General features: G+C 49.0%; 1 protein-coding gene across 2 annotated transcripts; it reads left to right on the top strand.

Annotated features, from left to right (window-relative positions):
* The first annotated feature begins 12157 nt into the window (after positions 1-12157).
* Positions 12158-21509, top strand: CEBPG (CCAAT enhancer binding protein gamma). Of its 2 annotated transcripts, none has more exons than XM_017342216.4 (2): positions 12158-12299; positions 18007-21509. In XM_017342216.4, the coding sequence occupies exon 2, from the start codon at positions 18106-18108 to the stop codon at positions 18556-18558; it is 453 nt and encodes a 150-aa protein (XP_017197705.1). In that variant the 5' UTR covers positions 12158-12299; positions 18007-18105; the 3' UTR covers positions 18559-21509. The 2 variants fall into 2 exon arrangements, with proteins under 2 accessions (XP_017197705.1, XP_089175253.1); XM_089319127.1 differs by lacking the exon at positions 12158-12299 and adding an exon at positions 12855-12980.
* The last annotated feature ends 2775 nt before the right edge of the window (positions 21510-24284 follow it).

Here is a 24284-nt window from a genome sequence, read left to right on the forward strand (position 1 = left end):
TCCTGCCTGCCCCAGCCCTGGGAGCACCACTGTACTTTCTACAGCTGCCATTGACTGCATCTTGTAGTACCCACTCCTCCTATGACGGGACCCTTCAGCGCATGCTCCTTTGTACCTGGCATATTTTGCTTAGGTTAACCCTTCAAGGTTCATCTGTGTCGAAGTGTGGATCACGGTTCTCTTTCTTTGGAAGGCTGTGTCGTATTCCACTGTGTCTAGGGGTACCTACTACATTTGGTTTATCCATTCATTTGTGACTATCCATAAACACTTGGGTTGCTTCCACCCACCTGTGACTTTTTGTGAAGACTTTCTATGGTACTTGTAATTATGGTGTTTTACAAGCTTCTGATTTTACAACATTGAAATATAGCATTAGGAATATTACATGCAGGGGCCGGAGCTGTGGCGTAGCGGGTAAGGCAACCACCTTCAGTGCTGGCATCCCATATGGGAGCTGGTTCGAGTCCTGGCTACTCCACTTCCAATCAAGCTCTCTGCTATGGCCTGGGAAAGCAGTAGAAGATGGCCCAAGTCCTTGGGCCCCTGCACCTGCATGGGAGACCCGGAGGAGTCTTCTGGCTCCTGGCTTCAGATCAACGCAGCTCCGGCCGTTGTGGCCAGTTGGGGAGTGAACCAACAGATGGAAGACCTCTCTCTCTCTCTCTCTGCCTCTTCTTCTCTCTGTGTAAATCTGACTTTCAAATAAATAAATAAATCTTTTAAAAAATATTACATGCAAACATATGCTTTCTATAAATACAGACTTACTACTTTAAAGTGCTCATATTTTTCTAATAAATAGCTCTTGTGATTAAAAGTATAAATTTTAACATATATTCCAATAAATAATTTTAAATTAGGTTTGATTATTTAAGAGACAGACCCACATGCATGCATTGAGAGAGAGAGAGAGAGAGAAAGAGAGAGAGAGAGAGGACTCCCATCAATTGCTTCACTCCCCCAAATGTTCTCAACAGCAGGGGCTGGACCAGGCCAAAGCCAGGACCTGGGACCCAGTTATCCCATGCGGGTGGCAGGGACCCTATTACTTGAGTCATCCTTGCTGCTGCTTCCCAGGGTCTGCAATAGCAAGAAGCTGGAGTCAGAAACCGGAGCAGACAATCAGACACAGGCACTTGGCGTGGACCTGCTCCTATACATGCTTTTTGGTCTTTGTAAGATCGCTCTTTTAACCTAGACTTATGACATTCTTAAGGATTACTTGTTTAAGAGCCTGTAACTAAAAATATCTGTATGTGTCTTTCAATGCTAAATGTGCATCTCTTTTTTGAAAGAAGGAACGCAGATAATTAATCTTGGCTTTGTTCAAACAGCAGACAACCTGGAGGAGAACATTTTTCATCAACACCTGAGACCAGGTGGGGATGAAGAGAGATCCAAGCACTAATGGTCACATTACAGTGCAATCTGTCAAGCAGATCTCGAGGGATAAGAAGACAAAAGAAAGAAAGGTGACAAAAACCCAATAATAGACTTGGGCATAATCCTTTGCTTTAAGGCAATTACTCATGTTAGGCAAAGCTTTTCTTCCAAGCAGCATTTCATTCCTTCCTGTTGGTTTTTGAAATGGACATTTAGAGAGATTCTCTTCCTTTGGTGTTGTAAATAATTACGTATTTGCTTCTGTGTTTCCGTACGTGTGCATTTTCACATAAGGATTTTGTTGGAATGAGTGACTGAACTGCAATGGCTGGGTCAAGGTCGTATGTATACGTCTAGCGTTTTTATTTCCAACTGCCAGGTTTGGAAATCTGGAAAGGTTTTACCAGATTACTTCCCCACTGGCCATATATGAAAGCGCCAATCCCCTTGACTTCCCACACACCCCACATTCTTTCTCACGGTTTATAATCAGATAGGTAAAATATGGTATCTTTACTAATTTAATTTGCATTTGATAACCAGAATGTATTTTTTCATGTCTCAGGTCACTCACATTTCTTTAGGAAATGCTTGTTCATGTCCTTTGTCTTTATTGATTTTAAGAGCTTATTATACAATAATAATATTATACAATACTGTTATTGCTATACGTTGCTTATGTTTCTACATTTTTTATTTATGATATATTTTCATATCCAAAGGTGTTTAATGTTTATGTGATCAACTCTATCAATTGTTTTGTCTATTTTTTTTATTTTGAAGTCAAGTTTAAGTCACCCGTATATGGCAGGTTCCTATTCCTTAGGGGAGCAACCTGCTAACCTCTGTGAGAACTTCGGGCGCAAGGTTGAGTGTCAATTAGGAAATTTTTCTTACTATCTTGTGAGAACGGGAGCCCTGCTGGCCGTTGCTCCTCTTTGGCCCTGGTAACCAGTGGTATAGATGACCTCGCCTAGTAACGCAGAGAGGGAGAGATGGAGATGAGGGACGGGTGCCCTGGCTCTTCAGCACAACGGCTGTGTCCACCTCTCCATGCCCAGCAAAAGCTGATCTGGCCATGGAACGATGATCAAAACTAGGGGCCCCATAAGATATAATGCTATGAACAAACCTAAGGCCCAATTCAGTCTTCTCCACTTATCCCATCAATGTCTTTATCCTGGTCCAGGATGCCACATCGTCTTTGTAGTCAGATCCACTTACTCTCCTCCAATCTGGAAGAGTTTCTCAGCTTTCTTTCATCTTGCCACTTCTTAGGAGCTGGCTAATCAGTGTACAGAACACCCCTCCATCTGAATGACTCTGATACTCCCTCAGGATTCCATTGAGGTAGGACATTTTGGCAAGCACACCGTGAGAGGGATGCTCCTTCTCAGTGTCTCATTCCAGGAGGGTCAAGGGCTCTGTGTGCATATTATGGATGCTAATTTTGGTAGTTTGATTAAGGTGTTATGTCCCAGGTTTCTGTACCATCAGCTTATCTTTGCTCCATTGAAATTAGTGTCTTGTGGGGAAACCTCCGTGGATATACACAAATCTGATGTCTCATTAGATTTTCACCTGTTGATTTTAACATTTGTTGGTGATCCATGCCTGCAGCAAGCAGTGTTGTGGTGTCTGTCTGATGGTGATTTGTTATTTCAATGGTTCTTTCTATGTGTATTCAGTGGAATCCACTATAAAGAAGAGCCTTTCTCATTTTCCCATGTATTTATTTATTCATTTATTTCAGTGCAGACTCCTAGGTATTTAGAAACCATGGTTTGGTCTCTGGGTAAGATCATTACCAATGGAATGTTACTGCCTTTAGTTCCTCAGATGGACAAAACTAGGGAACACATGTGTGGCTATAGATAGAGGGCTAGATAGCCAAAGGAAAATGCACATTATCTTTTAATCCCCAATACGTGTATATACACACACATACATATACATGTATGTATTTATTTATTGTCACACACTATATTTATTTCTTATATCCATCAATATGTGTAGACATCACAGATTTTTTTTTTTTTGACAGGCAGAGTGGACAGTGAGAGAGAGAGACAGAGAGAAAGGTCTTCCTTGCCGTTGGTTCACCCTCCAATGGCCGCTGCGGCCGGCGCGCTGCGGCCGGCGCACCGCGCTGATCCAATGGCAGGAGCCAGGAGCCAGGTGCTTTTCCTGGTCTCCCATGGGGTGCAGGGCCCAAGCACTTGGGCCATCCTCCACTGCACTCCCTGGCCACAGCAGAGAGCTGGCCTGGAAGAGGGGCAACCGGGACAGAATCCGGCGCCCCGACCAGAACTAGAACCCTGTGTGCCAGCGCTGCAAGGCGGAGGATTAGCCTAGTGAGCCGCGGCGCTGGCTGACATCACAGATTTTTAATTCCTTCTGATAACCTCTGATTCTAACCTAACGCCACGGGTGTTTCCATTTGAAACACCTTTCCACTAGTGGTGAAAAACTCACTCTCATTCTCCAAAATGGATTTACGTATTTGTTCAGTCTTGGCATACACATAAAAAACTCTGACACCTGCTGACCCACGCCCCTGTGAAAAACTTAGTAACAAAGCATACTGTGGGTGTGCAGTTCCTTTGGTGTTTAACTTTACACTATACATCTAAATGCTGTTTTTTCAAGCCCTCCAGATTTGTTTTTCTCTCTCCCATGGCATGGCTATGTTGTTCCTCTGTAATATAGTGAGGCTCATTGGTTCTTGCTTTTGTTTCATTTTGGGTTCTCCCCATATGCTGGCTAGTGTTAGTTATTTATTAATTGGGATGTGTGGAAGGCACCTTCACAGACATATTGCTCGCCCTTTCACTCCTACTACCATGTAGCTACTCCATTCTCTCCATTCCACTCCCCTCCGTCTCTTGTAGTGATCAATCTCACCCGTTTCTGCATTGTTTACCTTCTCTTTCTTTTGCGTGCAAAGTGGATAGCGTGTGCAGCAGCCAAGGCCTGAGAAGTGGCAACTAAGCCTCGGGGTTTCTCAGAGATGAAGGTGCTAGTCACCCCAACAGAAGAGCTGCTAGCGACGGGAGAGGGGACACTGGCACGGGTGGCAGGGGAGGCAGATGAGGGGTATCAGTTGTAACTTTGAGGCCAGCTGTAGCAGAGGGGCTGGAGTTCATCCTACTAGTTCTCCTCTTACAACTTTCTCCAGGAACGGACCATGCAGAACCCTGGGCAAAGTGTTTACAGATAGGATTCTCTTCCCATAACGTGTGGGATTCAAGCATGGGGATACAGTGGGTGTCATGATGCATCCTCCAGGGCCCCCACCCAGGATAGAGACATCCAGACATCCATTCCCCAATGTGTGTTTCCTGAAGTCTCATGGGTGCATGGCCCAGCAATGGAGCAGAACCTCACCTTTCTTTTTCTTTTTTTTTTTTTTTTGACAGGCAGAGTGGACAGTGAGAGAGAGAGAGAGACAGAGAGAAAGGTCTTCCTTTGCCGTTGGTTCACCCTCCAATGGCCGCCGCGGCCAGCGCGCTGCGGCCGGCGCACCGCGCTGATCCGATGGCAGGAGCCAGGAGCCAGGTGCTTTTCCTGGTCTCCCATGGGGTGCAGGGCCCAAGGACCTGGGCCATCCTCCACTGCACTCCCTGGCCACAGCAGAGAGCTGGCCTGGAAGAGGGGCAACCAGGACAGAATCCGGCACCCCGACCGGGACTAGAACCCGGTGTGCTGGAGCCGCTAGGTGGAGGATTAGCCTAGTGAGCCGCGGTGCGGCCTTGTTTGTATTTTTTATAAAAGAATCTTTTATTTACTTGAGATGCAGAGGCAGAGAGAGAGAGGTCTTCCATCCACTGGTTCACTCCCCAGATGGCAGCAATGGCCAGAGCTGTGCTGATCCGAAGCCAGGAGCCAGGAGCCTCCTCTGGATCTCTCACGTGGGTACAGGAGCCCAACGACCTGGGTCATCTTCCACTGCTTTCCCAGGCCATGGCAGAGAGCTGGATCAGAAGTGAGGAAGCTGGGACTCGAACCAGCACCCACATGTGATGTGGGTGCTGCAGGCAGTGGCTTTACCTGCTATACCACAGCACCAGCACCTCTTTGTATTTATCTTTTAAAGATTTATTTTCTTTATTTGAGAGGCAGAATGTCAGAGAGAAAGGGAGAGATAGAGACAGAGATCTCCCATCTGCTGATTCACTCTGCTAATGGCTGCAATGGCCAGGGCTGGTCCAGGCTGAAGCCAGGAGTCTGGAACTCCACTGGTCTCCCACGTGGAGGGCAGAGCTGGATCAGAAGTGGAACAGTTGGAACTCAAACTCATGCTCGTCACAAGCAGTAGCTTAACCTCTGTGCCGCAATACCAGCCCTAGAGCCTTACCTTTCTAATAGATGAGAGCAGAGAATAAAAGATGAAACAATAGCAAAAGGCACGACGATGTGTATTTCAATATTAGACTGTGTGCTACTAAGAGAAAAAGAGAGGCCGACACTGTGGTATAGCAGGTAAAGCTGCCGCCTGCAGTGCCAGCATCCTGTATGGGCGCCGGTTTGAGTCCTGGCTGCTGTATTTCCGATCCAGCTTTCTGCTGTGCCCTGGGAAAGCAGTAGAGGATGGCCCAAGTCCTTGGGTCTTTGCACCTACATGGGAGACCTGGAGGAAGCTCCCGGCTCCTGGCTTCAGATCGGCCTGGCTCCTAGCCGTTGTGGCCATCTGGGGAGTGAATCAGCAGATGGAAAACCTCTCTCTCTCTCTCTCTCTCTCTCTCTAACTCTGCCTTTCAAATAAATAATCTTAAAAAAAAAAAAAAAGAGTAAGATCTGTGAGGACTCGAATGGTCAGGAGAGCCCAGGAGCTGAGACCTGGGTTAAGGTTGTGGACATGTGAAGGGTTTGTTCCCATAGAATTGGCCAGCCGTGTGGCACACCAGAGTTGGATTGGCATTTCAGCCACTCTAAAATTCCTTCACTTCTCTCTCTGCCCTGGACACATTCTGATCTCACAGGCGGCTCTGGCTGCTGCAACCTCTGGTTTCATCCACAGTTTAGCCAAAATAAAGCTAAAAAATCTTTGTAACAAAAAATTTTAAAAAGATGTATTTATTTATTTGAAAGGCAGAATAACCAGGGCAAATGGTGGGCGTGGGGGGAGAGGTTGGTCTTTCATCCATTGTTTCATTCCCCAAGTGGCTATAATAGCCAGAGTTGGGCTGGGTTGAAGGCAGGAGCCAGGAACTCCATCTGGGTCTCCCACATGAGTAGCAGGCGTCCAAGCACTTGGGCCATCTTCTGCTCTTTCTCAGGTGCACTAGCAGGGAGCTGAATTGGGATCAGAGCAGCCAGGAGTCAAACTGGTGCCTTGATATGGGATGCCAATGTTGCAACAGAAGCTTAACCCACTGCACCACGATGCCACCCTGGCAAGACATTTTCTGTTTTGGCTTTCAAGTCTTCCTAGGCCTTCCCGCCTTTGGGTGCAGCTGGGCCTCTGTAACAGCAGCAGAACGAACGCTCCAGCCTCTGACACCAAGTGTTTCCTGGAGGACACCTTACCTTAGCCTACTCCTGGGCACCTGCCACGGTGTACTTGCACCATCGATACCCACGGCTCTCAACCTCTCCAGAGGACAGGGCGCTGGGTACGGACTCTAGTCCGGTTTCTTCACAAAGCTGAAGCCCGTGTGCCGAGCAGTGGGCTGGTGGCTGGAGTCTGCACCAGTCAGAACGGTTCTACTTGCACCCCAGTTCCCCCTGGGCTGAAGCCGCAGGGGGCTGTTCCCGGAGGTGGGGGAAATGTCGCACTTGTCTCTTTCCAAATCCCAGCTTCTTCCCTATCTCAGTTCCCCCCTAGAAATCTTCTCAAAGAAAAAGGAAACATCAAACCCCACCTTCCTCTTCCAGACAGAAACCCAACGTTTATGCAAATAAACTCTGGGGGCTCAGCTCGTGAAATCCAAGAGAATCTAGATCCCCGGGTAGGCTCCCACGGGAATTATTACTGTAGGAATCTAAAAGGAAAATAAAGGAAGAAACAATGACAAAGGCCTAGACGCAGACCCAGACTCCTCAGTCCTCACTGTAAGCCAGGCAAGTGGAACCCACAAACTGCCCCAGCCTGGCTGTGTCCCCGGGGCCTTGCTGTCAGGTGTTGGGCCTCAGCGCTAGAGTCTTGTAGGACTCTCAGCACTGGGACTGTGCATGATGTAGAGTAGGATTTGGGCAAATGGGACAGCTGTCTCCCTCCGGCTGGGAAGCTTCTCGTCGCCTCATCTCAGGCCTTGAGCTGGCTTCTGCACCTGCAGGTGAGGGGGCCCAGTTGGCCCAGGGACGGCTGTCTGGGCGTCCTCATTGTCCTGCAGCCCGAGTGGTCACCCTCCACTCGCCGTCCTTTCCTTCCACAATTGTCCCTTCCTGGAGCAGAAGCATAGTTAGGAACATAGGATCAGATAGGAAGTGGGGCTCAAGGCTCTTCTTCTGAGTTCAACTTCTATTTGGCTAAAGTCAGCTTACTCTGGTTTTCTGGTGCGTTGAAGGTGTCCAGTTTTAGGTTAACACCATTATATACTTCACATACTTTAAAAAATATTTTACAGGGGCTGGCACTGTGGCATGGAAGATTACATAGCCACCTGTAATGCTGGCATCCCATGAGTGCTGGTTCAAATCCAGCTCCCTGGTAATGCGCCTGGGAATTAGTAGAGGAGACCTAAGTACTTGGGTTCCTGCCACCTGCATGGGAGACCTAGATGGAGTTCCAGGCTCCAGGCTTCAACCACGCCGAGCCCTGGATGTTGTGGCCATTTGGGGAGTGAACCAGCAGATGGAAGGCCTCTCTCTTAACCCTTTCTCTGTTACTCTGCCTTTCAGATAAATAAATCTTTAATAATAAACACAAAATATTTTAAGAATAATGTTTATTTTTTATAAATTGAGAACATAGCACAGCTTTCTCAAATACCCTGCACCCAGTTTTCCCATTGTTGACTTCTAGCGATAGTATATTTTCATAATTAACAGACATACTTTGATATATTATCATTAACTACAGTCCATAATTTATGAGGGTACTTCAAAAAGTTAAGGGGAAATGCATATTATGAAAAACTATGCATAGATTTCATTTTTTTGCACCAAAATTATCTTTTAATTTCATTTTCCACCACCTTTTGGAATTATTCTTGCTTTTGGATTTCCTTAGTTTTTACCTACTACCCTTTTTCTGGTCCGGGTTCCCACCTAGGATGCCACATGCCACGTAACCGTTGTGTCTCTTCTAGACTGCGACAGCTCTTCTGACTTTCCTTGTCTGGATGACCTCGGCTGCTTGGAGGAGCAGTTGTAGGACGCCTCTCTATTGGAATTTGCCTGGCGTTTTTCTCATGGTTTGGCTGGGGTCATGAGGACTTGGGAGCAAGCCCTAAGAGGTGAAGTGCCAACTTCATCTCACCATATCCACATGGCTATGGCTGTTGACGCGGACCACCTGGCTGCAGTGGCCTTTGTCCGGTTTCTCCACCGCAGAGCTCTCTCTCTCCCCCTCTCATGCCGGCCTCTCTGGAAGGAAGGCACTGGGTGGAGGCCACACTTAGGAAGGGGACAGTTATGCTCCCCCACCTGAGTGTGAAATAAGAATTTTTTAAAATTTACTTTTACTTTTGGAAGATTTATATTTTATCTATTTGAAAGGCAGAGTTACAGAGAGAGAGGAGGAGGGACACACAGAGAGATCTGCCATCTGTTGGTTTATTCCCCAAATGGCTGCAATGACCAGGGCTAGGGCAGACCAAAGCCAGGAGCCCGGATCTTCTTCCCAGTTTCCCACAAAGGTGGCAGGAGCCCAGGCACTTGGGCCTCCAAGTTGGGACTCCACATGGGACACCAGCGTGAACCAGTGGATGGAAGACCTTTCTGTCTCTCTCTCTCTGTAACTCTTTCAAATAAATAAATAATAAATCTTTTTTAAGATAATAGAGGTCATAAGAGCACATGGAGATTGAGTAACCTACAAACCAAAAGGAGAGGTCTCAGAATGAAACACACCTGCTCAGCACCCTCATCTTGGACTTCCCAGCCCCTGGACTGTGAGAAACAAATTTGGGTTAAGCCACCTCATCTATATGATATTTTATTACCGAAGCCTGAGCTGAGACATACGTCTCCCACAGTTTTGCCTTTTTAGGACCCTTGACTTGCTGGCACTACCAGAAGCTTGAGGCTCATCTCCTGTTATTTCCTGCCCAGTCCTAGAATCAGCCATTCCTCCAATGAGCCTGGCTGCCTTTATTGGAGAACGGTATTAAAAACCAAGAACTGGCTCATAGGTAGCAAATTATTTTTGGATGGGCAAATGAATAAACACTTATTTTGTGCTTCCTATGTGCCAGACATTAATTTTTTTTTTTAAGATTTGAAAGGCAGTTGTGTGTGGGGGGGGGGTGGAATTAAGATGCTTGTGTTAAAAGGTTTCTGGGGAAAACAAAACAAATTAAGATACTTGTGTCCAGTACTGAAATGCTTGTCACCCACCTCTGGCTTTGAGTCCCGCATTCCTGCTACTGCTGACCCTGGGAGGCAGCAGTGAGGCTCAGGGAATTGGGTTCCTGTCTCCCATGCGAGACCTGCACTGAGCTCCAGGCCCCCAGCTTTCTCTTGCGCTCAGTTCAGGCCATCACAGGCTTTCTAGGGAGTGAACCAGGGGATGGGAGATTGCTCTTTCTCTCTGCCTCTCAGGTAAACAAAACATACCTCTCAAGTAACTAATGTAGTTAATCATAGTAGCTGTCAGGTAATTAGAATATTGAATACAACATCCTACTTCCCATGTTTTTCAGAGGGGACTTGGATATACTACCTGTTTACAAATTCTCTGGGTTTGTGGAGTGGGGATGGGTGGTTATGGCTGAGGCAGAGACACTCATATGTGCAGGAAAGTTTTCTGTGTGCTGGCTTGGGTCCTGGGACTCGTAAGGCGGCCACATGGTGGATCTCCTCACTCTAGAGAATCGAGACTCCAGCAGGCCTCGCTTCCTGATGGTCACGACTCATCTTTCTTAGGCTTCCCTTCTCTTCTGGTAAAAAACTAGAACCCACAGGGCCTTGCCTGTCTCGCTAGTCTCCACTGAGGCTCAATGCTTCGACCACTTTGGTCTTAAATTTCTCCTGCCACAGGGCCTTTAGACAGGATACTCCTCCCGATGGGCACATCCACTTCATCCGAGCCACCTGGCCAAACCCTACTCGTCTTCCAGCACTTCCCTAGCCCGTCACCCGGGTCTGGCTCTCTTCGTGTAATCTCTCACAGCATCTGGTACTTCTAGCTATGTGAAAAGGGCAGTGGAAAAAGTCTGTCATTCCTGGGCCGTCTGTCTCCCTGGCTCTAAGGCAGCAGGGACTTGTGTGGGTTTTGTTCACTGCTGAATCCCCAGCACTTAGCTCACAGTTAACACCAAGTAAATATTTGTAAACTGCGTAGAAGAATTATAGCTACCAGCTTTAGAGGAAACAAACACCCAAGTCTCTGGGCGTGGACTAGACCTGCTGGGTGTGGAGGGCCTGCTCAGACAGAGAAAGCTGCAACAGCCTGGCAAGGCGGTTAGCAAGCCAGGGCAGAACTTCATATACCTACATACACTGTGTTTTTTTTTTTCTTTTCCTACAATTTTTAAAGGATAAGGAAATGTTTAGGGTAAAATTATGATTTTTATGAGCAACAAAACATAACCCATTTTTAATGGTGCTCAAATCACAATGGATCAGACCGATCTCGGCTGCGAGCACCGAGCGCCAGAGAAGCACACTGGTGTGGTACACAGGGTGCCTTGCTGCCCGCCCAGCCTCTACACCTCACTCTCAGCTGCAGCCCCTTCCTTTTCTTCTTTGCAAGTGGCTTGGCATCTCTCGCTGATTCCTAAGAACAGTCTATGCCGAAGCCGGCCCCAGCACCTGGGCCTCTTGGAACGCTCAGAATTGCTAAGAGGAAGCACCCAGGGCGCTGCTCTCGGGCCCTCCTGTGCAGGCTCTTACAGGAGTCAGGCTTCGGAGCCATCCTTTTCCCAGCGATCACCTCTCTCCTGGGAGACTCCACAAGGCAAGGATTTCGGAAATCCAGTGTATTTCCAGTGTATTTCACCGTCACCAAGAACCCCCGCCTGCAGTTCCCACGAATGTGACAACAATACTAATCCTATGCTGGCAAGCTCTGCTTCATTCGTCTTCAAAACACAAAAGTTTGCAATCGCCTTGAGGACCGCTGAGGGTTCTGGGCTCTTCCTTCCCCTCTTCCACCCCTGCTAAGGCTGCATCCCCCCGGCGGGCTCAGGCCGGTGGGCGAGGCGGCGGGTCCCTGGGGGCGCTCCAGGAAACTCTGGGGCGTGATTCAAAAAAACCACCCCAGGAATGTTGTTTCCCAAAAGCAGGTGTGGCCTTCACAAGGCGAGGCTGCCTCTAGCCTCCGGCTGGGACACGACTTTTCTCTCTACACGTATCCCACGGCGAGGGACCTGCCGCCGCCGCCGCCTCCCGCGGGCGGCTGAGGAGCCGCAGGCGGCGCAACGAGCCACTGCCGGCTCCCACCACACCCGCCACGCCCGCCGGCCGCGCCGCGCCGCGCCGCGCCGTGGCCAACGCCTCCGCCGCGGCCCGCCTCCCGGAGCCACCCGGCTCGTGACTGGCTGATGCCGCTGTCCGTCACGAGAGGAGGGTGCGTCACCGCCGGGCCGGCGTTCCCATTGGTCGTGGCGGCGGCGGCCACGCGCGCGGTGCCGGCGAGGAGGGGAAGCCGGTGGCCGCGGCGGCGGAACGGGCGGAGGCAGCCGGTTTCGTAACCGTCGCTCCTCCTCGTTGACTCGCGGGCAGCTAGGCCTGGGTCGGGTCGGGTCGGGCCGCGCGGGGCCGCTCGTAGTGGAGGCCGCCTGGGGGCGGGCGGGCTGGAGGCGCAGGTAAGGAGGCCGCGGACTGGAGGTCGGGCGGGCGCGCCGAGAGGCGGAGGTGGAGGCCGCGGCGGCGCCCGCGGCTCGCGTCTGCGCAGGGCCCGGCCCGAGGAGACCCGAGGCGGGCGGGCGGCCGGGAAGGCCCAGCGCGGCTCCAGGCGCGGGCGGCGGCCCCGTGCGGCGTCTGATGCAACCTGCCGGCAACACCCGGCGGGGGCGCTGAGCTCATCCCTGGCGGCGGCCCAGCGCCGCGGCGCCGCCCGCCGACCCCCGCGCTCCCGGCGCGGCCGGAGAGGGATGGGGGACGCGGTGTGCCCCCTCCCGGACCGGGCCCTGTTTGTGAACCGCGCTGAGTGTGTGTGTGTGAGACCAGCCCGGCGCGCATTGGCCCCTGGGGATGCGGGGTGTTCCCGCAGCGGCGGAAGGCGGACCGTGTCCTGCCTGCGTTCCGCATAGGATGTTTGCTGCCCTGTAATCGGCTCGGGCCGGGGTGGCGGTGGACAAGTGTTGGAGAAGTTCCTGGAGTGGGGAAGTAGGGAAGACAGCTGGCTTTTAAATGCGTAACTGCACGGAAAGGTGGTTTGCCGGTGCACGGGCATGTCGGCCTGCACTTGCCGGTTGGATGAGGCTTGGAGGAGCAGGGCAAGGTTAGCGCGGCCGCAGGGAGCCCCGGGCCAGCAGCCCGCCGAGGTGCGTGTCGTCCGGGGAGGGTGCGAGGGGCCGGGGGCTCTGCCCTTCCGAGGAGGCCGTGTCTTGCCCGGCGTCGGTTTTGGAAGGGGTGTAACAGCTCCGCACCTGGGAGCCGCTCGCTCTCAGCGGCGTTCTTCGAGTGGGTCATCATTCGGAGCAGAGCTGCCTCTCCCGAGAAAGGTGACTCCCAAAGAAAAGTTTGAAACCCGATCCTGTAAGGACTTGCTTTCGGTGTCTGAAAGTTCTTGATGGTTTAGGATCCGGTCAGTGGTGTTTGGGGTAGGCTGTTCCTCGGGTTGTTTCTGGAAAACCTGAAAACCAAGGCTGAATAATTCCAGGATACTAGGGGATATTCCAGTTTTTTGATTCCCCGTTTCCGGTGGGCATGCGTGGCTGGTTCAATTATTTTTACTACCTGTCTTAAACAAATAGGGGGAAACAGGACTTCATGTCTTCAAGAGCCCATCTCTGAATCTCAGGAGCCCATCCAGACTGTCAGCTCTGTGATGGGGGAGGGGGGCGGTGGTCTCCTCCCGGGGGCCTTAGGCGGCACCTGGGAAGCCTCTGGGAGCCGCAGCTCGCACTCCCGGCGCTTGGGTTTGGTCTGGTGGTCCCGGATTGCCTGACCCTGTCACAGAACCAGTGGGAAGCACAGGTAGCCACAACTCCAGGCTTGTCGTCTGGCAGTGTTCCGGGAGGGTGGTCCAAACACGGAGAGGTGACAGTGGTCTCCTGCCTTTTTGGCTTTCTAGCTCTGTCAGTAAAAGAAGAAGCAAAAACTGAACACACACTGTAGTAGATGTGTATTTACAAACAGTTTGTTTTGTGTGTTGTAAATCAGACCAAACGTGGATGGGAAAGGTGACGTTTAAAAAGACAAAACAAACACGAGTTCTCCTTCTGGTGTACTCCCTGAAGAGGGGGCTGTCCCTCCCTCAGGGCCCCTGCAGCCGGTGCTGGGCCTGCCTTTAGCTTTGTCTGCAGTGGTGCACCCTGTGGAGCTGGGATTGACAAGAAGCGGGGGAGCAAACTGGACAGAAGCGCTGCGATAAGAGAAGGTGGGCAGTGTTCAGGAGCCAGTGGTGGTCTAGTGCTGCCGAGACGTGCCGTGGAAGGGAGCCAGGGCTGGAGAGGGGCTCGGGACCTGGGGTCGGACCTGCGGACTGGAGGAGGAGGGTGTGACACACTCAGGTTTGATTGCTAGGTTGCTCTCGCCACCGCAGTTGGGGGAGCTAAGCCTGAGAGATGATGTCAGGCTGACGTAATTTAGGTGGCACTGGGATGGAGGAGAATGAGGGTAGGAGATTCTTGTTGTTACTGTGTTTGTTTGTTTGTTTTTAGGTAGAATTGTCAGGTTTAGTGATTTGAGCTGAGTTGGAGAAGGGAGAAGCATTCAGGAATACTTTGAAGCGTTGGCCTTCACTGGGAAATGGAGTGAAAAGTTTGTTTTAAGGAGCCAGCGGAGAAACATCATTCTAACTGTAGGGGGGGGGTGTGGGACAGAGGGTTTTTGGGAAAATTCTTTTTTTTTAAAGATCTTATTATTTATTTGAGAGGTATAGACAGCGAGAAGGAGAGACAGAAAGGTCGTCCATCCAGGAAAATTCTTGACAGGTTTATTTTCCCAAGTGAAACTTGAGAAAAATTTCATTTTACTCATTCTAACATTGTTGATTTTCCGTGTGTTACTGATTTGAAAGAACAATACTCAAGAGATTCGCATTAAAAAGCCAACCTTAAAGATCCATCAGTAATGACACCAGGGGCTCAGTGTCAGCATCACCAAAGTCATTTGGCAGTCCCTGGAAAAATGGTGGTGCAGCCCCGTTCCCGAACGCCTGAGCCATAGATCAGGACACCTGAGAAGGCGCGTTTCTGAGAAGTTCCTAACCGATGATGATGATGATGGTGGTGGTGGTGGTGGTGATGATGATGGTGGTGGTGGTGGTGGTGATGGTGGTGGTGGTGGTGGTGGTGGTGGTGGTGGTGGTGGTCCGGCTTTGCGACCTGCTGCTCCTGAGCTTCCCTGCTGCTGCTTCCTCCTGGAGTGACTCATTAGCAGGAAGCAAGGCGCCACCCTGCTTCCCCTGAACTTTGGAATTGGGTTTGTCCACAGAGGAGCCACGCTTGCATTTAGGGTTGAGTGTCCAGGTTTGGAGTACATTTTTTGCCTGTTATAGGTGCTCAGTGAATGCTTGAGGAAGGAACAGAAGCGTAAATGACTTTACATTGACGTTGTTCATCATAAAAAGAAATGCGTAATCTTTATGAAGCTTGACTTGTTTTTCAAGTTGAACTTCTAAAGCATTGTTGGAAATGTTTTTATTATCTGCAATTTTTCTTACATTTTTATCAATTTGCAGGGTCAATGAATACTTTTGTTTTTCCAAAGGGTTTACCTTCTTTTTGTCCCCCCCCCCCCTTTTTTTAAAAAAATATTTATTTGAAAGGCAAGAGTTAGAGGGAGAGGCAGAGAGAGGGAGAGAGAATATCGATCTTCCATTCACTGGTTCACTCCCCACATGGCTGCAACAGCAATAGCCGTTTGGGCCAGGACAAAGCCAGGAGGCTGAAACTCCATTTGGGTCTCCACATGGGTGCGGGGGCCCAAGTACTTGGACCATCCTCCACTGCTTTCCCAGGCTGTTAGCAGAAGTGGAGCAGCCGGGTCTAAACCAGTGCCCATATGGATTGCTGGTGCTGCAGCGCCGGCCCCCAAACGGTTTACTTTCAAAACCTCACCTACTGTGTTGTTCAGCCTTGCGAGATGAGTCAGACTGAGGTAAGCCCTTCCCATCCCTAGATGTGTGAGTACAGAAGGGGCATGGACATCTGAATCTGGGGCCTGGAACGGGTGGGAGTTCTGAGTGACTGAAATTCACGATGCACAGCCAGGCAGCAGGCGGCTACCCATTCCTCATCTCTCATTTGCAGATGCGGAGGCACAGCCCACAGAAGGAACTGGAGCCAGAGCTAAGACGAGAATCGACCTGGTTCTTACTCTGTGCTGCTGTCTCAGCTGGGCCACGTTGACTGTAGAGATTAGTTTTAAAGATCAAAAACTGTAAATGGTGTATGGAAGTTTAAAGTAGATAAATAAGGTGAACACATTCGTGAATGGTAACAGTCACAAGAGAGGTGTTGAGTTCAGCAGGGTTTTTTTTCTTTAAGATTTATTTATTTGAGAGGCAGAGTTACAGACATAGGAAGAGAGGGACTGGGAGCGGTCTTCCATCCTCTGGTTTACTCCCCAGTTGGCCGCAACGGCTGGAGCTGGGCTGATCCGAAGCCAGGAGCAATGAGCTGCTTCCGGGCCTCCCACATGGGTGCAGGGCCCAAGCACTTGGGTCATCTTACACTGCTTTCCCAGGCCATCAGCAGGGAGCTGGGTTGGAAATAGAGCAGCCAAGACATGAATTGGCGCCCATATGGGATGCTGGTCCAACCTGAGGCTTAACCTATTCCACAGTGCTGGCCCCCAGCCGGTTCTTGAAAATTGGGTAGAATATGTGTCAGATAGCAATAAGGGTAACTCAAATTAATACTGAACAGCCACTTTGGAAGATAAATTGGGCAACATAAAAATTATCAAGGGAAATTGTGCAATATTCATTACTGAAGGTTGACTTGGAGTGGATCTCCATCGTGGTTTAGAAGGAAGCTTTCTGTCTCTTGGTACTGGAGTGAGAACAGGTGTCTGCTTGCTCAGGGCTGGCTGTGTGGCTTTTAAAATAATGAAAAGTGATGATATACAGACTTTGTAAAGCAAAGACTGGAAGCAAAGACAGTGTTACAGAGAAATGGCTGGCTCAAGGTTTGGGGGAAGGTACACTGTGGGGTGTCCTCATTTGGAGCATTTCATAATTCTGACCACATTTTTTCCACTGATGGAGTTGTAGCAGTTCTGTGAGGAGAGAGCCAGCTAGTTTTGTGGTTGATAATCCTGCTTTAGATTTCCAGGAGTCAGTGGAGTTCCTGGTGGAGGCAGCTCAGCTTAGTCAGTGTGTCTTGAAGTGGCCTCATGACTCGGGTGGTTTTGCTTTCACACCTCTTCAGGCGGCTAGAGGGACTCAGCTGGATTCACAGCAGTGCGGACAGGAGTAGTTTTGAATTTCTCTGGGCAGCATCATAGCAGTGCCGCAGCACCGGCATGTCCTGTGGGCACATCTGGCAGTGCTATGGGGGTGCAGTGCTGGCTGCTCTGTGCTGTCCAGCTTGAGTCCCAGTATGTGCACTTCCCTGGTTGCGTCATTGACTTCTGTTTCTTTCCTGTGGTTTCAGTTCAGGTGTGTGTAGATGTTTTGTTAATTATATTAAGAACGATAAACCACTACTACAAGCATAGTGGGGTGGGGGAGCACATTTGGTGTCTCATTGCTTCTAAATCCAAGAAACTAACAGTACGTTTTGGAAAACTTTTGAGAGCACTGGAAAAAAAAACAAGCAAAAGAAAACACACACACAAACACCCCCCTTTTCAAAATAACCCATAGAGATGGCGTTGGGAGAAAGGCAAAGTCTTTTGTGACTCCCCGTCTACCTGATCGAAGAAGGAACACGCAGGGGACAGCATCACAGCCCTCGGGGATGCTGGGGAGGGGCCCTCCCTGCCAGCATTCTCTTCTGGCACGAGCCAACAGTCGAGACTTCTGCCCTGTTCTGTCGTGGTGTCTCAGCCACCATAATTGAGCTTTTCCACGTTTAACCCGAATATCTTACATTCTCCCTGGCATATCATTCCGGGTGCTGTCAGTTCATGTGTGTCACCTAATTGGTGGTTTCCCTCCCATTTTGATAGCAATCACAGATGGGCAGGACCCTTGGAGATTCAGAAAGGCTGGGTTTAGCCTCTCGTGCCTGTTTCTGAGTTAAATGATTCAGGCCCCTGAAGAACTGCCACGGTTGGCAGCTGCTGTAGCCTTTTCTCAGCTCACTCCATTACTGTCCTGCTGTATGGGGAACATGCAAGTTTAATCTCATTTGATGCTGTCATGGAAAATATTTTAATGCAGTTTGTTTTCTTCAGTAGGTACATGTGAAGATTTTTTGGCAGTTTGTTGTGGAAACCTCTGATCACCTTGCCCTCCTTTCTGCTTGTTCTGTGTTGGCAAGGGAGAGTGGCCAAATGAGCAAGATTTCGCAGCAGAACAGTGCTCCGGGAGTGAACGGAATAAGTGTTATCCACACACAGGCACATGCCAGCGGTGTGCAGCAGGTTCCTCAGCTGGTGCCTGCTGGCCCTGGGGGAGGAGGCAAGGCTGTGCCTCCCAGCAAGCAGAGCAAAAAGAGCTCACCCATGGATCGAAATAGTGACGAGTATCGTCAGCGCAGAGAGAGGAATAACATGGCTGTGAAAAAGAGCCGCTTGAAAAGCAAGCAGAAGGCACAAGACACACTGCAGCGAGTGAATCAGCTCAAAGAGGAGAATGAACGATTGGAAGCAAAAATTAAATTGCTGACTAAGGAATTAAGTGTACTCAAAGATTTGTTCCTTGAGCATGCGCACAACCTTGCAGACAACGTGCAGCCCATTAGCACTGAAAGCACAACAACGAATTCTGACAACGCAGGACAGTAGAGCCCGTCCTTTCCAGACCTCACAACTGTGGCTGAATGTCAGAGTGTGACTGCCTGCACCACTCATGTCAGTGGCTGAACGTTGTCTTGTTCCATTCGTCAGAGATCCATTGGAGCTTATTTTCTTGAATCGGCACTGAAGAGTTGATTAGCAAAAAAACAAAACAGGAAAAAAAAAAAGGTAGCCATGTAATTAGAATATCTGGTTTTAAATGATATGAATTTTTGTGGGGATTAAAAGCCAAACATTTGTAAGGTATATGGTAAAAAAAAAAAAACAAAAAAAAAACAAAACTTGAACCTTGATGTTGTTAATAAATCCTGACTTCCTAGGAAATGCTTCTTTTTTAGGTTGACAGAAGGAATGGGACGCTGGCAGGTCACGCAGAAGGGTCTTGGTTTTCATGGAAATGGTGAATTGGATGAAGAAAAGTTGAATGCCATCCATGTTAATCTGTGATTTTATTCCTAGTTGTGTATTAGAAATCCGCAGTTCCAGAAACCAATCACTGTGTAATTTGGATCAATTTTAGGAATCACATAAATCTTGTTTTAGCATAATTAGTAGTGTTTTCCCCAGTAAGCACAAGTGTTTGAATAGTGATGACAGGTTAAGTAAAGAAACCTGTCACATCTTAAAGGCAATATGCAACTAATTGGTTTCTAAGTACAAGTAACATTTAGGAAGCAAATTGATTTGAGAAAAAGTAAAATTTAAACATGTTAGAATTGTGCTTTTGGAATACTTTTGGGTTATTGGATTGGCATTATTTTGCGTCCTTAAAGAACCAAGTGGCTTTAGAGAAGTTTGTGTTATCAAAATGTTAGTTTCCACAGATGCTAGTAAAAGTAAGCATTTTGGAGGAGGGGATTTTGACAGCCAAGTTAGTAAACACGATGCCCAGCAGGTGACGCACACTGCTGATTACAGTTTGGAATAATCCACAGGTGGTTTGTCCCGCGTGCAAACCAGCTGCCACAACCGCGATCTCTAAAGTCTAAATTGCTTGTGAAGGGTTGTTTTGGTATTTGATCTTAACTAAGTGATGATGAGAAAAATATATCAACTCCATGCCACTTCCCAAAATTGTAGTCTAAGAAAACTTGAAAATGTAATGTTTTGACCTTTAATTTATTTCACATAAATACATCTTTTTATATTATTTTTGTGACATTTCTTTCTCTAATTAGTGGGCTGCTTTTCCAGACTTTATGTATCACTGCTCTGGTTTATTCATTGGTATACTTTCATGTCTCATAAGTTATTTTAGAAAGAAAATGCCGATAAAACTCAGGATATTCACATTTTTGTTGACTAAAAAATGGCAATCAGTAAAGTAGGGCATTTCTAGAATCTGACATATCATTGTTGCTTGTTTAGATCGTCTTTGTTAATGTTCTGTTTCTTTTTCTTTCTTTTTTTAGCACAATTCTAGTTAGAATTTGTTGGCTTTTGCATAGTTCTTTGTGCCTAGCTGATGATGAGAGACATGTGTCATATCTGATCTTAGAAAGTTTATGTTACCAGGTATCTCCTTTGAACATGGTCGCTTCTGGCCACACTGCTGTTTCCTAGTAGGACTTGGGATAGTGTGACCAGAACTGAACCCAGGTTGCACCCCTGGTTGGCGGAAGGGTGCTGACCTCTGCTGTTTCCTGGGCAGGAGAAGACACCATAGCGCCCTGACGCTTAGGGCAGAAGCACGAGGCCCTTCTGCACAGACAGGAGCCCACTGTCCTGTGACTGCCGTCCAGGAGGGCTGTTCATTCCCTACGGAGCCAGAAAACAGAATGGGGGTTCTTGTTAGGGTCCAACACCTTTACTTTGGAATTTTAACCTTGTAGAAAGGTTGATGTGAAAAACTAAGACATATGGAGTCCTTCTGAATCTTTAGCTGATTGATGTTTATAATGAATTTAATTGGAGATGCAGTTGGGGCACTTGAATCTTTAAGCACCTCTAACAGGTATTTTAATTCTTTACTTACTAAAACAAACAAACAAACAAAACTTTCAGAAATTGATGTCCCCATGGAGTTTGGTCACCAGTTACACGGATTAGCTGTCCTGAAGAAAGAAGCTTCGGGAAAAGGCTATTCAAGCTTTCCTGTCAACTGCAGGTCCGAACTGTAGCATAAGCAAACAGTGACGACCATGCCTGGGACAGACATGCTAACCACTGTCTTCAGTGTCTTACCTAAGTGGTCGAGAGCAAATGTTTTCTGTTGATGGTTTAAATGCAAGGAAGCCAAGTATGGGGAGTGAGTGTAGAGCTCTGGAACTGTAAAGTGACTTTTGTAACTTTTATTCTGTGTGTTCCCTACGAACCATTAAAGATGTGATCTGCCTCGTGGACGGATCTGGTGGTTTAGAAACTAGGCTTTGGTATGGATTTATGGCTGCCTCTGAGTCTGCAAGGATGGGTGCTTTCTGACTGGCGTTGGCTGCAGAGGGTGGGATCCGGGCAGCCCCTCTTGCTGCCTGGCCTCTTCTCACTCACTGGGACGCCAGCTCAGATACTTTGGACATTCTTACTGAGAAGTACTAAGACTTTAATAAACTAGGACCAGGAATTCAGGTCATGAGTGTGAAATTCTGCAGCTTACATAAAAATGTAGAAGTATGTGTAAATTTAACACTTAATATTAAAAAGAAGGAAATTGTAGCAGCTTTTGATGTTTCTAAATCCCCATTAGAGGGCTTGAAACTCGGAATCTGGAAAGCCCACCTAGCACTCAGTGCTTTTTGTTGCCTTAGAAGTAGGAGGAAAACTGTGGCGAAAGCCAGGAGGGAGAAGCCGTTCTGCAGCAGTGAGATCTGCCTCTCAGGAAGAAGTCACTAACTTGTTCTTTTTGTTCCTGGCTTTCCTCAGTTTGTGAGATTACTCTATTTTTTTAAAATATAATTTTATTTCTTTCAATGAATTTAAAATAAAAAACAACTTTGGAAGGACGACTGCATTTCATTGTGGGTTTCTTTTTATTGGATACCAGAAAGGCACAGTGAGACCAGCCTGGGGGAGGGGTGTGGCGGGGCGGGCAGTGAGGGGAGGAGCTGAGCTGCTCCTGTCGCAGTCTGGATTTTCTGTAGTAGGCAGGGGAATGGTTTTCTTTGACATGAATGCATCTTTAGTTGTATTTTTAGACATTTGGTCTAACCTAAAACTGTATCCTAGCGAGTAATAAAACGATTTCCTGTTTGATCACCTCATGTCTTACGTGGTTTCCATTTACAGAGAGGGAGGAGGTTGTTAATGTTTCCAGGCAGGCAGTCAAGAAAGTAAAGTAAGGCCTTTCCCCTCCCGACACAGTTCTATAGAATATATATCACCTTTATTTACCTGATGCCATACAGCGTCTGGGGATGAATTTGCCGACGACTGGAATTGAATGTTTCAAGGGAAGTTGCCATTTGGAGACTTCTTCCATGACCTTTCAATTATTTTTATGTCTTGGGAAATAAATTTCTACTTGTTGCATCTCAATGAAAATCATAGTACAGTAATTATTTCTATGGGTAGGATGTCCCGTGTCATTTTTATAAGTTAATTGCAATTCAGAATCCAGTAACTTGTCTTGAGGAATTTTATAGAGATGCTTTCTTTGTGAAGGTGCCAGGTCTTTTTAAGTACAGCACTCTTAGGCTGTGCCCGTCTGGGTCCTGGGCATATCTGTAGCACTCATCAGCATCTTACGTACACTTCACAGAAGAAGGCCACTCCCTGGAGGCTGTCCTGCTGCCACAGCATCCTCAGGCCTCCCAGAGGCACCGGGAGCTCTGGGGCTGTACCACTGGCTCTGGACAAGGCAGTCACGCCTTGCACCAGGTCCTGTTAGAGCAGGATGCCTCTCCGTGTCGTCACCAGGGTTGAGCCTGCCTCACCTCCCCTGGCCCCGGCCTCTGTGGGGCCTCCCACCCTCCCCTGGCCCGAGTGGTGGTTGGCTAGCTGCGTGCTGCCCACTGCGCCCAGGGTGAGACCAGTCTCCTCAGGATGTGGCTGCCTTTCCTCTCCATCCCGTCCCCTCCTGCGTTGCTGTGGCCCCAGGGCTTTCCCAAGCTTTCATGAACGTACCTCCTTCCTGAGACAGCTGTCTGGGATGTGCATCGCTTGCTTCCCACTCACCACCCTTCCTCTCCCAGCCCCGCAGCTCGCGTTACTTTCTTCATGGTGCTTCTCATGCTGTTCCCGACGGAACACTTTTGTGGGTGTTTATTGAAGCTGAGGTCTCCTTGGGGACCTCTGAGAGCAGGGGCCAGGTTTTCATCCTGCACTGGCACGGAGTAGGCACTCAGTTACTCTCTGGCCTCCAGAGGTGGAAAGCTCTATACAGCTTTCTGGAAGGGTCTCTCATCAATTTTTGAAGCTGTAGAAATTTCTGCAGATATTGGAGGAGACTTGTTTTCATCCTCAGGAATGCAGAGTAGAGTAGGTAGCTATGGCCAGGCATCTGGGAACCGCGCTGTCAGAGAAAACACCCTTTGGCCCACTGGGCTGGGCTAAATGAGCTGCGTCTTTGTCCCCAGTGTCTCCCCTGGACAGAGTTTACTGAGATTTCCAGTTGCTGTGTTTGGTCTGTGTGGAATGGACCGATTGGTTTGGGTATGTCTGATGGGGAAGAGGGAGAAAGATGCAAGATGCCTTCAGCTATGTGTCTTAGTTACAAAAACTGTGTCTTAGTTACAAAAACTGCCAAGAGTTCCATGCTCACTGCCACTGGTTCTGTCCTGGAGGTGGGGGAACTGAAACCCCCCTACGCGGGAACATGTCTGTCACAGGGCAGTGGGGGCGGGCGAGGGCTTGGGGAACTCACTTTTCTGACAGTCGGAAGGGCTGTTGCCACACTGCTCAGTGTCAGAGGTGGGTGACCGAGGCAGAAAAACCTTCTAGAATGAATGTTATACATTTAAGAAGCAGCCAAGGTAAATGGTGATCTGGAAGCAAGGCCGTGGCACGCTGACGTTACTGGCACAGGAAGAGAGCCATCTACTGAGCTCCTCGGTCTCAGTCAGGCTTAGCGTCGGGAGTTCCCCACCCCATCGTGGTTCCGCCTGATGTACGTCCTCTCGCACTTCACCCAGGCTCAGGGCACTGTGAAGACAGACCTGGAAGGGGGTACGGAATTCTGGGAGCCGGCTCCCAGATGGGGCAGTTCTGTGGGAAGGTAAGGGCAGGTACGCCGCTGTCGGAGGACCAGGCACAGTGGGCCCCGCGTGGGCACCTCAGCACACCAGGGAACGAGCAGGCTGTCCTTGGCTATGGCGCTGTGGCAGGCAGCAGGGTCTCCGGCAGGTGTTGGCTTTGCAGTACATCCTCTGTGCACGGGACATCAGTGCTGTGTAATTCTGCCCCTTAATCTCTCTTTGTGGCAGCACCCACATCAAAGGCCTTTTTACGTTACCACGCTGCCTTTGGGCCTGTGCAGAGGCATGGTGTGGGCGAAGTCCATCAGCTGGATCCACTGAGGGCCCAGGGTCTCCACCCCACACCCGTCTGCCCTGCTACTGAGAGGTTGAAGCTTGGTACGTGAGGGTAGTTCGCAAAACCTGAACCTTAGGAGCCCTGCCCCCACCCCCGGGGGAGGGCAGGGAGATGCCTGTTAAATTAACAGCCCCGGCATCACCCCTAGTGACTGCGATTCGGAAGCCCTGACTGCACATGGGCTCTGGGAATCTGACCTAGGGCTCTGTGCTTCTGGTGCATGTGAGGCTTGGGAAGTCTTGCAAGAA

This window comes from Oryctolagus cuniculus, chromosome 18 (genome assembly GCF_051225735.1).
Source record: "Oryctolagus cuniculus isolate XC-2025 breed Fujian yellow rabbit chromosome 18, ASM5122573v1, whole genome shotgun sequence".
NCBI classification, from domain to species: Eukaryota; Metazoa; Chordata; class Mammalia; order Lagomorpha; family Leporidae; genus Oryctolagus; species Oryctolagus cuniculus.